The sequence below is a fragment of the Cinclus cinclus genome, chromosome 12 (assembly GCF_963662255.1).
Source record: "Cinclus cinclus chromosome 12, bCinCin1.1, whole genome shotgun sequence".
In the NCBI taxonomy this organism is placed as follows: domain Eukaryota; kingdom Metazoa; phylum Chordata; class Aves; order Passeriformes; family Cinclidae; genus Cinclus; species Cinclus cinclus.
The window spans coordinates 21,512,594-21,527,278 of NC_085057.1; the positions used below are offsets into that span (position 1 = coordinate 21,512,594).

At 42.2% G+C, this 14,685-nt stretch overlaps 1 protein-coding gene across 1 annotated transcript in view; it reads right to left on the reverse strand.

Moving 5' to 3' along the window:
* Positions 1 to 6,030: 6,030 nt before the first annotated feature.
* IARS1 (isoleucyl-tRNA synthetase 1) overlaps positions 6,031 to 14,685 on the reverse strand; it is a 96,225-nt gene continuing 87,570 nt past the window's right edge. The window contains exons 33-35 of the mRNA XM_062500417.1: positions 11,830 to 11,973; positions 10,755 to 10,907; positions 6,031 to 6,617 (exon numbers count right to left, since the gene is read on the reverse strand). Of these exons, the coding sequence (XP_062356401.1) occupies positions 6,535 to 6,617; positions 10,755 to 10,907; positions 11,830 to 11,973 (380 nt within the window). The 3' untranslated portion in view covers positions 6,031 to 6,534. The remainder of the gene's footprint in view (positions 6,618 to 10,754; positions 10,908 to 11,829; positions 11,974 to 14,685) is intronic.

A 14,685-nucleotide genomic window follows, 5' to 3' on the forward strand; every position in this document is an offset into this window, starting at 1 on the left:
TTCTTGTTCTTCCCAGTGAGCCATTTTGTGTCTTCTACTTGATGGTACCAACAGCAAAATGGGATTTGGACACAGACCATTAGGCCTCTATTTGCAGTATCTTTTTGTAGGTTTTTTCCATTTTTAAAATGATGGATGGTACTTGTTCTTTGCTGCTTCTCTCAGGGGGAGGAAGACATCTCCTTGGAATAAGTATAGCCTGAAATAGTCAGTGTTTTTTGCCTAATATACAGAAGTGTTAAAAGCTGATGCCTCAGGATTTTAGCTTTTATATTTTCCATATATTTGCAATCCTGCAGTTCTTCAGTGTGTAACTCCAAACTCCATACCCAGTGGGAGCTGCTGCTTTCCCATTCTGCTCACACACAATTCCTCTCCAGGCTGGCAGTCAAGGACACCTCACTGCCTCAGGGCCCAGAGATGGAAACAAAAGTGAATTGGGGGAAGCAAACTTGGGGTAAATGACTTCATTACCTGCAGCTGTAACTGGGAGATTGACCCCCAATCTGCAAATGGACCAAACTTATAAAAGAGTGAAAACCCGTGAGCTGGGGTCCATTTTTGGGTGTAGCCCCTGGGGGGCTTTGTCTGCCCAAAATGTACCTGAAGGGCCTTCAATAAACAGAACTGCTTTTATTGCCTTCATTCTGTCTGGCCTCGGTTTTTAAGTAGCCCCAACAAGGCATCAAAGCAAAAGCACAGGTTTGCAGGGCAGTGGCTCAGCCGTGGAGGGGAAGAGGTTCAAGGCCTTCTGTAAAACTGAGATTCAGATCTCTGCATTATAAAATGCAGGCAGTCTAGCAGCAAACAGAGGTTGGGAAAGAATCCAAGTGCTGCCCATCAATAGAACTGGAACAAGTCAATACAGATATGCTGGTACCATGGCACCAGTACTTACCCCCCACACCACCACTGTGTCACGCACACTGCATGGCTGCTTTGGGACTATTTCCTCAGAGATACTCAATTTCTCCTTAATTTAATTTTAGGTGGAGGAAATAGAAACAGAAATAGAAATATAAGCTGTTTATCAGCTCATCTCTTCTGTTAGTATTGAACTGTGAGTTTATATCCCTGAGAGGAGGGCAAAGCAGCAGAGAAAGGCATTTTTTACAAAGACCATTAAAAAGGGGGAACCTGAGACACTTTACTAATTAATTTGCAGAATTAAGATCAGGAGTAAGTTCAGCCAAGTCCACACACTAATAATATGATCCAGGGATTTGCAGTATAAAGGTAAATGTTCCAGTTTGGATTTGTCCCCTCCACTTCCCTTTTGGGCAAGCAGCCATCGCACACAGAAGTGAATATAACTTGTGTTGTTCTGGGGTTTTCATCCTTTTTCTGTGCCTTTGTTTCTGTTGCTTTGATTCCTCTTACAGAGCTGGTCTAAGTTAGATGGTGTTTAACACCAAGCAAATGACAGAATCTTGAAGGTACCCAAATATTGCCATCAAAATCCATCTGTGTATCTGGCTTGTACATCCAGTAGCTGATGAGGATGCCACAGGGTGCCACAGAGGTGTCCAGACATCAATATGATCAACACATTATTGTAGATACCCAAACAAAACCACATTTTAGAACTAACAACCGGTTTCTTTCCTTGTATTGAGTATTTTTTTATGGGTGAGCTAATGACAGGCTGAAATTTGTCACAATTTTTTTTTTTGCAAATCCATCGTTTCCCTAAGTGACAAAATAAATTTTAAAAGTGAGTCAGAAAAATCCTGTCACTTTTCCAGGCTGCCCATCCTAGGGACAGACTAATTCTTAGGCAGCTTCCCCTCATGCGTGGCCTATATTCCCATCCCATTTCACTGCAAGCCTCTTGAAGACTTGTTCATTACTATTCTCTTTGCAATTAGCATTTATTTATTGGAAGACTCATCACATCTCACCCTCAGTCTTACCTGCTGTAGACCAAACATGCCAACTCTTTCAGTCTTTCCCCACAAGACATCTTTGCCAGACCTTATTCCTGATTCTCCTCACGGGCCTCCCCCCAAATTGTCAACATCTTCCTCATCACAGGGCTCCTGAAATTGGACACAGGGCTGCAGGAGGAGCCTTACCAGTAACTGAGTGGAAAGATTACTTCATCATCTCCCAGACAATTCTGTTTATGCAGCACAGCACTTGCTTTTTTTGGTGCTTGTGCTCTTTGGCAAGAACACGGAATTATTAGTCCTTGTTTAATTACTAATCTGTGGCAACTCCCTTGCTGTAAAGCTCTTGGTTTCCAAGAGCCTGAGCCTGGGTTTTGCCTGACACAGAGAGCAACTTTTCTTTTCCATCTTACAAACACTGTCTTCAGGAATATTCAGGATCCTTCATCCTTGTTTAGATTGTATCACCAGCAAGATTTGCAGTCTAAGATCTCAATCTTTCCACATTGCCTCATCTCCTCCCACTTGCACTGCCTGGCACATGACACCCATAAGCAGTGAAGTCCCAAAGATCCCATGATTTTGGGGGCTGCTGGCACGTTAATCACAGAACACATGTCCTAGGTCTACATTTTGATAATCTTCACCTTTGCAAAACTGCTGACTTGAAAACTAAAGAGCGTTTGTCCTTCAGGCAGACCACAAATGATATTCCATGGCAGCTCCCTCTGCAAAAATGTCCAGTTGTCATACCTGATCAAACACAGCAAAATATTAAGTGCCAGGGTACACTTTGCTTGTCTCTGAGATTTTAACTGTTTTCATTGTTTTGAACGCTAAAGACAACTAGAACAAACTGCAGAATTAGGACAGTGTTTACAGAACTCCCAATAAAGTCTTAAAAATCAAATATCTTTAGGAACAATTTTAATTCCATCTACAAGGATCTTTAGAAGTCTTCTGAGGAGCTTTGTGACCCCCTCATTATAACTTTGTACAGAGACTGGTAATTAACTGAAATACCCAGACATACTGAAACAGCCCCCCCCCCCCCCCCATTACATAAAAGCTATATTTGTTACATAAACATCTTAACCAGGGAAAACATTAGATAATTGAAGACAGTCACTCCTTCTAACCCCAGTTCCCCACCACTCACAGCAAGAGTAAAATTAACTCAGCAAAGTTGTGCTCCCAGCACAAGGTTGCTCCTGTGCGTGAATGGTGCTGTGCTGCTAGTGCTGGGGAAGAAAGATGTGAAAGGAAACTATCTGAGGCTATTTTGCAGGTCACCTTTTGTAATGCAGCTGCAGACAGTATATTGTCAATCTGTTTAATCAATGTCAAGAGTCCAGCCTGTAGGAAATCAGATGAAGAGCAAGAAATTTTTTAACAGACTGAATAATTGCTTTGTGCTTAACCAGTAACGACAAGGATGCTGAACTCCACCACTGCTGGCAGAAATCAGAAAGATTCTGAGCAGCAAAAGGGCTGAAGGGTTGATCAGCTGCCACTCAACTCACTGCAGGATGAGGAGAAACCTGTTTATTTTTTCTATCCTTAAAACCATTCTTCTCTCTGGAAGTTACTTGCAGAAGGACTCCTACAGTTGCTGCTTTTCCCTGCATCCAGGCAAGACAGAAATGGAGTTCTGGCTGTTGTACCTCACCCTGGGGGAGGCAGTGGGGACACTCTGGGCTGGAGCCATCCTGGCCCATGCTCAGAGCCAAAGGTCCTGAGGAATGCAAGGGACTGGACTGACAGGGAGCAGTCCTGCTGCTATCCTGTCACAGAACTCTGCTGGCTTAGCCAAGCCTGAGCATTTCCTCCTGTCCCCAGTGCCAGGCCCTCTCCTTGCCAAGGGTGCCAATTTGGACCAGTTACAGAATCCCAACCTGGTGGAACTAGGACAGAGCAAATCACTTGGAGCTCAAACCAGCTCCGAGATTCAGTGGGGAGAGATAACTCTGTGCACGTGTGGTAGGGGATGTCTCCAGTTTGCTGAGCTCCAGCACTGTGATTTTTGGATATAACAATGGATCTGGTTTGTGTCAGTACCTTCTGCTCCCCAGCAGCACAAAGCTGGCTCAGCAGCCCAAGATGCTGCACACATTCCAGGCAGGAGGAGAGCTGGATTGCCACCAGGTGAGAGGCAACAACATCAGGATTCAAGGATCCAAACTCCTCCAGGTACAGGCAAATGCTGTGACACAGCTCTGGGAGTGCCCTCGTCGTGGTTTCTCTATGCAGCAGTGGTCTGGAACCTCATTTGTGTAACAAGCTATTTAAGAGGGAAGCTAATTGAAGTACATAAATCCTGAAGAATATCACATCAAGCCAAGAGACTATTATTAGCCCAACCTAGATAGTGCTCGAGAATTGCATTAAGAAACCTCAATAAAAAATTACTAGGAAACATTCCCCACTTCAAGATCCCAAGAGATAAATTCTCTCATGCAATGATTAGATATTATGCAGAATATTAAAAAAAAAATACTAAAAATGGATATGGAGGATGAAGGTAGAGACAGCACAAGTTCACCCAAATGGGTCACAGCCTGCTCCTAATGTTCACTGCTTTGGAGGTAGGAGATCAGAGCCATCTAACAGTGGCACCTGACAGGAAAATTAAACTATAATTCTGCCACAAAATTACTTTTTTAAAAAAATTACATGCTACTTATGTAAATGTTGATGTAAAGTTAATGGAAGCAGAAGCATTTCTAGCTGTGTCCTCTGAGCAGTTCTGGTCTTGTTCTTCCATTACCTGTCCTAAGTACATTGAATTTTTCCCTCTGCCAGTTTCTACTGATATAACCAGACAGAAAGAGCATCTATGGGCATTTCCATCCTTGTGATGTGAGCAGGCTGGAGCACACCTGGGTTGCTGTTCCAATCATCATAACCCATGAGCACTATGCTGATGTGGAGAGAAAGCTGAGAGACTAAAAGCAACCAGGTTTACAAAACACATCACACATACATACACACACAGAGAGACAAAAAAAAAAAAAAAAAAAAAAAAAAAAAAAAGAGAGAGAGAGAAAGGAAGAGTGGTGTGTGTGCAGTGAAGAAAGGAGAGTGATGTGATATGAAGATGAAAAGAGGACAAAATGCTAAATCCCAAATAACTCTTTAAGAACGAGGTTAGGTTGCAATCACTGCAATACCATCTCCCTTTATTCTCCATCAATAATAAAGCAAAGTTACTTTAGGAACAGCAATCTTGCTTTCACAGAAGGTGAAACATGGATGTTTTTAATGTGACAAAGAAATCCCACAAACCAATACAAATTGGATTTCCATGTCACTCTGTTAGTAAAAAAACAGCTGACTTCCAGGTAGAAGTAGAGGGCAATGTCCAGTACTCAGTAACTTGAACAGGCCAATGATTCAGGAGGCACAGCCATTTTTAATACTGATATAAATAATTTTCTGTAAGCTGAGTGCCATGAAGTTGGTTCACTTCAAAGGAGTTATTACAATTTTGGTACAGTCCACTACTGCTCAGGAGTTACACAGGATAGCTATTTATAATTATTCTAACTCCTAAGAGAGTTACCATGAACAAGCTTTGGTTTTTGTTCGTAGTGTAAAGATGAAAATCACAGAGCAATGGAAAAACATGCTCAGCAGGTCTCTGCTCTGCCAGGCTGTTACTCACTGATCCCTGTTTGCAGTGTCCCGTTGCTCTCAGCAGGGCAGGCAGCAGCTCCTGCCCAGCACAGGGTGAGCACAGCCAAGGCTCACGCTGACCAACCCCCAGGGGTGCCTAAATCTCCAGGTGAACCAGGCAAAAACACCCCTAACACTGCCAAAGGTGGGCTCTTACTTCCCCTGCCAGCAGGTACACGAGTGAACACAAACACTGACAAGTTCTATTGGTTTTAAAAAAACAAAAACCTCAACTATTTTCAGTCTGAAAGTGCTCCTGCATCAGAACAACTCTCCCCCAAGTTCCTGAACAAACCAATCCCCCAAACCTGTCAGCACCACAATCCAAATAGCCACTGGTGCTCAGCACTGTCACATCTCAGGTGTTCTGGCTGCTCCTGATCCATATGGAGCTCTAAGAGGCATCTGCTTCAGAAAACCTAAGGAAGCAAAGTATTCTGAACTCAGGGAAGCAAGAGTCTGGAGATGAAACAAATTTTATTGTTCCAAGTGTTGAAATTTGTGAGTATTTAAAATAAACAGCCACACAATTGATGAAAACCCAGCAAGTATGAATGAACAAATCCAGATAACCCTTAAGTAAGTTACAAAGCTGTTGTGGGATGGTGGATATATATCAAGAGAGCCTTGTAGGTACGCCATGGTTTAGAAAAGATGCCCTCTGCACAAAGGGCAGGCAGAGAAAAGCATCACTGAGGTACAAGTCCCATTTCTCTCAGGCAAATTACTGCATAGGTATCAAAGGTTTCTGAACAGCTTTTACAGCATATTAAGATAACATAATGAAAATACATTATATTTGAAACCAAAGAGTAGCATATTAGACATGCACTGGTAGAAAACATCCTGTGTGCCACTAGAGATGTTGAAAGTACCATACACAACTTGGATGTTAATCTAAAAGCATAATAATTTCCTCTGACTTCATTTTTTGCAGAAAAAAGTCTACATGGTCATAAATCTGGAATTCTCAACATTCAGCTGTGGTGGGTATCACATGAACATAGAGGGTCTTCATATTCAGGTTCTTCATAGAAACATCCTTTGTGATCTCTAAATAAAGGAAAGAAGAGAGACACAGCAGAGTTAGTGCTCTTGCTGACTGGGAGAACTATGAACTTTTTTTTTTTTATTTGCTTTATTCACACATTTTTGCTGGTTCCACCACAGTGGAACTAGGACTGCTCAGCTCGATATTCCTTCCTGTTAAAGCCCAGAGCATGAAAGGAAAGGTCACCACTGTCAGGAGTGACACAAGAGCAGGAGAGCCTGTTTTATGTTCCAAAGTAGAACTTTTTCAAAGTCTACATCAGCCCACAGGCTCTCACCTTCACATCTTGACAGAGCAGCACCTAATTCAGAAAACTCTTACCACCATGACATGAAATCAATATGAACAGTACAACACAATGCACTGAAAGCCAGAGTCTCTCATAAACACTTTAAATGTAAAGCAAGGATTGTACCAGTACCTGCTGAAAAAGCACTGCTGGAATCTTGTTGAGTATGCCTGAAGAACTTACCATACAGGTTAATTCCCTAGGTCTTCTCATAGCTACATGCATAGAGTTTGGAACAGGAACAGAATCAAGTCCCAACAAAACTCTGAAGGACAGAGCACACTTCAACAGGCTGATTCAGGGGTTGTAATTATTCAAGAAGCACAAACACAGAGTAATCCCACTTGTGTCTAGGGAAAGTCACCTGCAAAGCTTGCAAGAGCTGGAAATCTCTCACTATTACATTGTGAAGTGTGAGTTTTTTCCCCCAAGAAACCTGGAGTTTGCTGACTTTGCTTCCAGCACCCATCAGCTGTAGCAAACTGCCCCACTGAGAGCAGTGTTTGGAATACTGGGAGGTAGAGCCTTGGAACAAAAATCACCCCAGTAACAAACACCCTGGAGTCCTCTTCACTAAGGAAGTTCAGAGTGATAAGAAACTTGGCAGGTGTAACCACAGGAACACTGGTGAAACTCAGATTAACAAGGATTGGGGTCATGGTCACTCTGCACCCTGGAATGCCTGCAGACAACCCAAGCAAATACAAGGTAATATAAAGGTCTGGCACCAGTGTTAGCACAAAGGACACATTAACAACACCCAGACTGGATGGGGGCTCTCAGCAGGAACCCTTTTGCACTGGCCTGCCCTATCTTGCTTTGAAAAATATTTAGTTTTTAGACTAAATACACAGAATCCGCACTGATTTTTAAAGCCATCTGTTAATTGGAGAACTGAGAAGTCCTCATGGACCACAGTGTTTTTCAGTTCTCTACCATTGTAATACTCCTCTTTAAGGAGTAAGAATGTCAATCCAAAGATCTAGAAGAGCGAAACTATAATCCAATTCAGCAATTAGGGCGTCATTCCCTCACTAACCTTCCTTCTGAGGAACATGTTCCATCAGGATGTAAAAAAGTCTGCTCTGCTGAAGCAGGCCGTAAACTTGGATCTCCAATTCTCTTATTAAACATTTATTTTTAAGATCCTGAAAAATGAGGAACTTATCTGAACCTATTTCCCACAGTATTTACCACAACAACTAGTTTTAGAAACTGGAAGTTTGACTTATCAACAGACTGTAGGGACACCCTCCTTTCTGTGCCAATTGCTCCACGGAAGGGCTTTGCAGGGAGCACGTGAAGTACCCCCATCATCCCCAGTGTGGATCAATCAGGTACCAGGAACCTGTGTCTCTCCAGCTCAGGAATAAGCAACACTCACCACTTGGACATTAATTTTTTGAATGCTTTCCAGCATTACAAAGGGGGAGTCAAAACCACATTTGTTTCTGAAAAGCTGGTGAGTTTCTGTGCAATAGACAGCAGATGCCCAACTGCCTGGGCCGACAACACTTATAAAAAATAACCTTTTCAAAACCAGTAACTCATTTTCCACCAAGTGATTGTTTTTCCTTTTTATAGAAAAGGCACCAACCTTCCAATTCATGGCTTATTTTCATCAAGTGTTTCAAACAGTTAACAGCAAATACATTTTTATTTTTAGAATGAACCACAAAAAACCTACTCAAGAAACTGAACTTTGTTGTTCTGAAGGTAAGGTCCTGAACAGATTGATCAGAAGATGAATAAGGAATTACAGAGCTGCAACAATGCAGATCAACATTAACTGACCTAATGTTTTCTAGAGGCATCAAAATGTTCTATATGCAGTACTTATTTATCATACAAAAAAAGAGATGTGAAGATAAAATACAGCTATGCCAGTGTTTAAACTTAAAAATGTTATTCAAGGAAGTGATTCAATGAGAATTAAATCCGAGATAGCAGAAGTGTGGCTACAAGGCATTAGCTGCACAAATAAACCTCTGGGACCAAGCTCTCTGTGTTCTGAGTTTAAAAGAGACCAAAATCAGTAGTTCTGGCCTTGGAGGAGTTATCAAATCTGATCTTTCACATCACTGAACTGTCACTTCATATACTTTAACTAAAGTTTAAACAGTTCTGAAGAATCCATACTACAAATGTTACAGTGATTTAACCTATTTCCCTTTCAGGTGAAGGCATCTTAAAAATCCTCACTTCAACTAAGCCTTAAAGGCTGTTTTGCCTGTACATTTTCCTGTCCTGTTAGCTCCTTGCCTCTTTCAAAGCTCTGCAGTTTCCTACAGTGGTTATTTCAGTGTCTGAACAGAATTATCTGGTGCTGTACCAGTGACAGGAACCAAAGAGGAACTGTGCTTAACATCCCTTGTTCCTGAGTGCCTGAATCCCTGAATCCCCAGGTGGGCAAGGCTGAACACAAAAGTACCTTTTAGTTTATGCAAACCAAGTATGGTTCATCTTCTTGGTTCTTATCCCTTGTGCTGAAACACTCCAGGCTCCAGCTGTCTGTTAACACCACTCAGCACATTATTTTTGGCATTTGTTTGAACTATCACCAGAAAGTTTCATCAGCATCTGAGAGCCATTTGAGTCATAAAAAATGGCTTTTGAATAAACACACTTCAAGTCATATGAAGTAAAAAAAAACCCCAAAAAACAAAAAACAAAAAAAACCCAAAACAAACAAAAAAACCAAAACAAACAAAAAACCAAACAAAAAACCAACACAAAAACCAAAACAAACAAAAAAACAAAAACAAAAAAACACACACAAAAACCCACAAAAAACCAGAACAGCCAAAAATTCACAACAAAAAACTCCCCACCACTCCTTGCTCAGATTCCAACTTATCCCACCTGAGTCCTCGAGTGACCCCAGTTCTCAGCAGCTGCACTAGAGCTGCCCCTTCCTGCCCTCCCCACTGACAGCACCTCCTGAGGAAGCTCAGCCCACCTTGAGTTGGGCAGATTGAACAGATGTCCAACTTCTGGACAGGTAATGTGTGATGAGCCAAAAAATGTCATGGATCCCTCCAAAACGGCTCATAATCCACATCACTGGGACACACTGCAGACAGAACCCTTGGCATCATTTCATTCAGAGATGAATTCTCCTGAACCCAGGAATCCCTGTTTGGAGTTGTTTGGGTTTTTACCATGAAGTTTCCAATCCATTCTCTCTCTCTAAAATGAAGCCCCAAAGCACTCCAGTCCAATTTTTCAGCACCACAGGTGGCTCCAGCTTCAGTCACACACCTTCCTCATGAATCAAGAGATTTTTGTTTCTCATCTGTCAGTGGTTTTGGGGGGTTCTTTAGCATTTCAGACCTGTGAGCATGTGCTGAAGCTTCCTGCTTCCCAGGTATCCCAAATGGCTGTGCCCTACTGAGTCTGACCTACCCACACTGCTCTAACAAGAGATCCAACACCCTTTTCCATCCACTCCAATTCTCCAAGACAATGCAACAATATGAATATTCCAAGTTTGAACAGATTCTTAAAATATTCCAACTGTAGACTCACTTCCAGGAGGGGATTCACTGTTCAGTCACTCAGCAGGGCACCGGGAGCCATTCCCACTGCTGACTGACCTTTACTGCAGAAGGAAAAAGCTTTTGCACAACTTGCCTTCATGAAGGGAATGCATTACGGCTTAGAACTTCTAAATCTGTATGTTTGCTTAAAGGATTTTATTATGCTAATATTGAAATACTGGGTAAAATTATGAACCAGTGTGTGAATAGTGTGGATTTAGTAATGAAACTGGATCTCAGGTTACATGAGCAGTTCCTCAACAACAAATTCCAAGGATCATCAGACAAGCAAACCAAAAGTCTGTGCTTACCATGAGTTAGTGCTTCATCCAGGAACAACTTTAGCCTCCTGCTTCTGAGCCCAAAAACTTTTGCTGTCTCATGCAGAAGACCTTTGTAGGTTAATCCATTCTGACCAACAGGGTTTTCCATTAGGAGAGTTCCCACTGTTCCTTTCTGGCATTCTGGACAAGATAAAACAGCTGAGTCACTACTGGTAAGAAATGAAATTATTTATTTGGGTAAATGAAAATTTAGGATTTCTTCTTCCATTTCATCTCTATTTCTTCATACTACTGAGAGACAAATTAGCAATACCAACCTACAGATACTCACTAGGTTAATGAATTACAGAGCCAGAAATGTGATGACTGACAGCTTGACCAACAGAAGAAAACTTCTTTACATGGGTTAACAGGGTAACACAGAGTCTGGGAAACATTAAATATTTCAACATGACATAGAAACCACTACATGCAGAAGCTCACCAGCCACCTGCTGATGATCAAATCCCCTACAGAAACCACGTTTTTGGCTCCTGCAAGCTCTCAGTAGTGTCAGAAAGGGCTCATACCAGGGCACAGGGTAAGAGCAAGTTACTAGAACAATTCAGCTGCTCCCACGTGAGCTTTCAGAGTGCCAGATTAGCAGCTGGGAAAAAGAATTACACACACATATCTAAACACCAGACCAGGTGAATAATACAATTAATCTGGATTTTAAATAGCATTAAGAAATGTTTCACAGGCTGTTTCCAGCATCCTGGTAAAGAGCTGGCTCTTCATTCCAACTTGGTTTCTTTTACACTCAGCCTTTTACAATAATCTGCACATATGAGCTGATGGTCAAAAACAGGGAAACAATGCCCAGGGGCTCATGTTTAACTGCTGCCCCTTATCTCAAACTGGCTCTCTTTTCTCTCTTAGGAGAAGAGGGAGAACAGCCAAGTATAAACATTCTTTTATCAGAAAGCACCCACTAGGAAAAAATTAACAAAATCCCCATGTACCAATGAAAACCTACACCTGTGCACCAGCAAGTGCAAAGGGCCAGAACTTGCAGACACCAAGCCCAGGATGTGAAGGAGTAGCCCAGCAGCCCACATACCTTGTGGCTTTGCATTGATCAGCTGCAAGTTGATGTACTGGCAGAGCAGGGCACTGGGGGAGCTGGGCAGGGCAGGGACTGACCCTGCTGTCACATGCAGAGTCTTCCCACTGAGGCCCAGCAGGTCTGTCTGGTTCATCAGCTCTGCAACACAAAGTTACACCAGTCAGGCCACCCCAGGAGCTGACAAGGAGGCTGTCTCACTCCTGACCCCACTGCAGCACTGTCTCCTCTCTCACAATCCTGTCCTCGAGAAAGAGCCTCTTTGTTGGAAAAATGGAATTTGTGCAGAAATATTTGGTTTTCATAATAATAAAGAGGGTCCTTTGTTTCCTGTGGAAATTAGCTCCTATATAACATTTCTTATGCACATAGTGACTTATGCAATAAAAATAGTTAGCTAACTTCAAACAAGCAAGAGATTATTCACCCAAGCCAACCATTCCTAACTCATTACATGAAGAGCTGTGATCTTTGCATGCACCCAGTCTCCCCTGGCCAAGGCAGCACTGGCAATGTGTTACTATGCAACATCAGGATATTTATTCACATTAAATATATTAAACTCCAAAGAAAACAAACATAAAAAATTCAAGTCATGGCTCACGAATAAAGCCTCTACATGAGTATCTGTGTGTAATGCCACCACAGCTCATGACCCAGCACACAACTCCAGCCAGGCAGATGGAGAGAACGGGGGAAGACCAGACCCAAACCAGGAACCCTGTCTCCAAGGACATCAGAAGCAATCCCTGGAAGTGCTGGGAGGAGAAGCTGATGAGGTTTCTGTGACAAAAATGAATTCCGCAGCACTACCTGAACCTTGAGGTCAAACAGAGCCACTGATGGGCATGGTATTCAAGATACACAGGAACAACATCATTCTCTGCTGCCAAGAGCTCCAGAGATCAAATCCAGGGAGAACTGATGCATTTAATTTCTTGTCAGAACTGTGTGTTCCAGTACATATGGAACAGGCACACCTGTCAGCTTCAGCCAACAGGTTTTCATTCCACAGCAGCCCTATTCACATGTCATGGAGCCTAAGCTGTACAATGCTCATCTATCAGTTCACCTGGAAGAATCTCAATTTATAAATTTATACATTTTGGGGGTTTATAAACTTAAAAATTAAAGTAACCCTAAACCAGCCACTCAGCTCCCAAACAAAGACCCAAACACTCCAAAAAACCTTACCCCACAAAAAGGGCAACAGCTATCACAAGCCACAAGCTCTCAACATTCTGTCAAGTGCCACAGAACAGAATGGGATGCACTGGGAAGCATTTACAAGATAGCTCAAGGAAGCAAAAAGACCTCAGGCTGCACCTAAGATTCCAAAATATGCATTTTAAATATCAACTTTTATATATTTGCATATAAATTTATAATAGTTAAAAGGAAAACAAAACCAAAAAAAAGACACCACAACAACAAACCAAACACTGCTCTGGCCTGTCTGAGGTGCCAGGCTCATGCTCAAGCACAGGAAGGGGATTTGCTTTAGGTTTTATTTTCAGGAAAGCAAGAAAACAACTGAAATAACAAGTGGAGAAGAATCACCAAGATTTCACCTAATGGAAGGGAGGAAGGGGCAGGTTTTTCCTAAACCAGCACAATTTCAGGCCATGGGAAGAGAAAGCACAGCGGAGCAGAGGGTGACAGACCTGGGAACATTTGGCCCCAGTAACTCCCAGTTTCCCACTCCCCAGATGGCAGCATCCCTGTCGGTCCATGAAGGGCAAGGGAGCAGGAGCTGCAGGAATGGGGGTTTGCTCAATTAACAAATTAACATTTGGCATTCCAGGAGCTCTGACATTTTCCCAGGGAAGAGCTCAGGCACAGTGCTGTCAGAGAAGTCTGTTCACAGAACCCTCTCATAAGAAAAAGGAAAAATGGATCATTTTTTCATATATATCAACAGACTTGAAGGCAAGCAAAACAAATGCTCATCAAAATCACTTTAAAAATCAGCTCTCCCTGCAGCTGGGGTTTAAGTGGCAATGCTCTCCCCTAAGGTACCTTACAGCCTCACAGCCTTTTAAAAATTGAAAATTTAAAAAAATCAGCCATCTGAAAATCATAAAGATGAAACAAGAAATGGATCAAAAAGTTTGGAGGGAGATTTTTGCCCCACCCTCCTGCCTCTTTTTTTTTTAAGCCCTAAATTTTTAGCTTCTAAATGATCTACAGATGCATTTCTTCCCATAAACATACTGGAAGTGTTTCAAATAAATCTTTTTCAATATGGGCTACTTCCATGCAAGCTGAGTGCAAGTCTACAAGCATCCCAGACAAGAAGTTTAGAGAGTTTTCAGCAATCTAGAGGAAAAAAAGGACTCAGACAACTTATTTACCATCTGACTTGAGCCCAGCTTCTTCCCTTTATTTTTTTTTATGTAGAAAGAGACAAATTCTATTTTCAGTTTCTGAAGGTCAGTACAAGTCCCAGAGCCTTGTTTGGGGATTGTGCAGTTCCTCAAAATACCTCAACATGCTATTGGGGAGGAAATGTTTATCCCATTATTCCAATGCTGCACTGAAAAGCAGGGACAGGACCCATCTGAGCCTCCCTTAATACCAGACCTGTCTGATCCTGCACACAGCACAACCCAAAGGAAACCTTCATTACAATTAGAGAACAAGATAATAAATTACTGCAAGTAAAGTGGACAGCCCTAGAAACCTCAGGAAGGGAATGAGGAGCCACAAATATGGTTTTACTGGGTCCCAATTTGATTGACACTCATGGGAAATATTCAGAAATTACTTGTCTGGAGTGCACAACCTTTCTCTGAAATTCCTTTTGGACACAGCGGCTGATTTCAACCCCTGCTCACCCACAGAGCCCTGGAA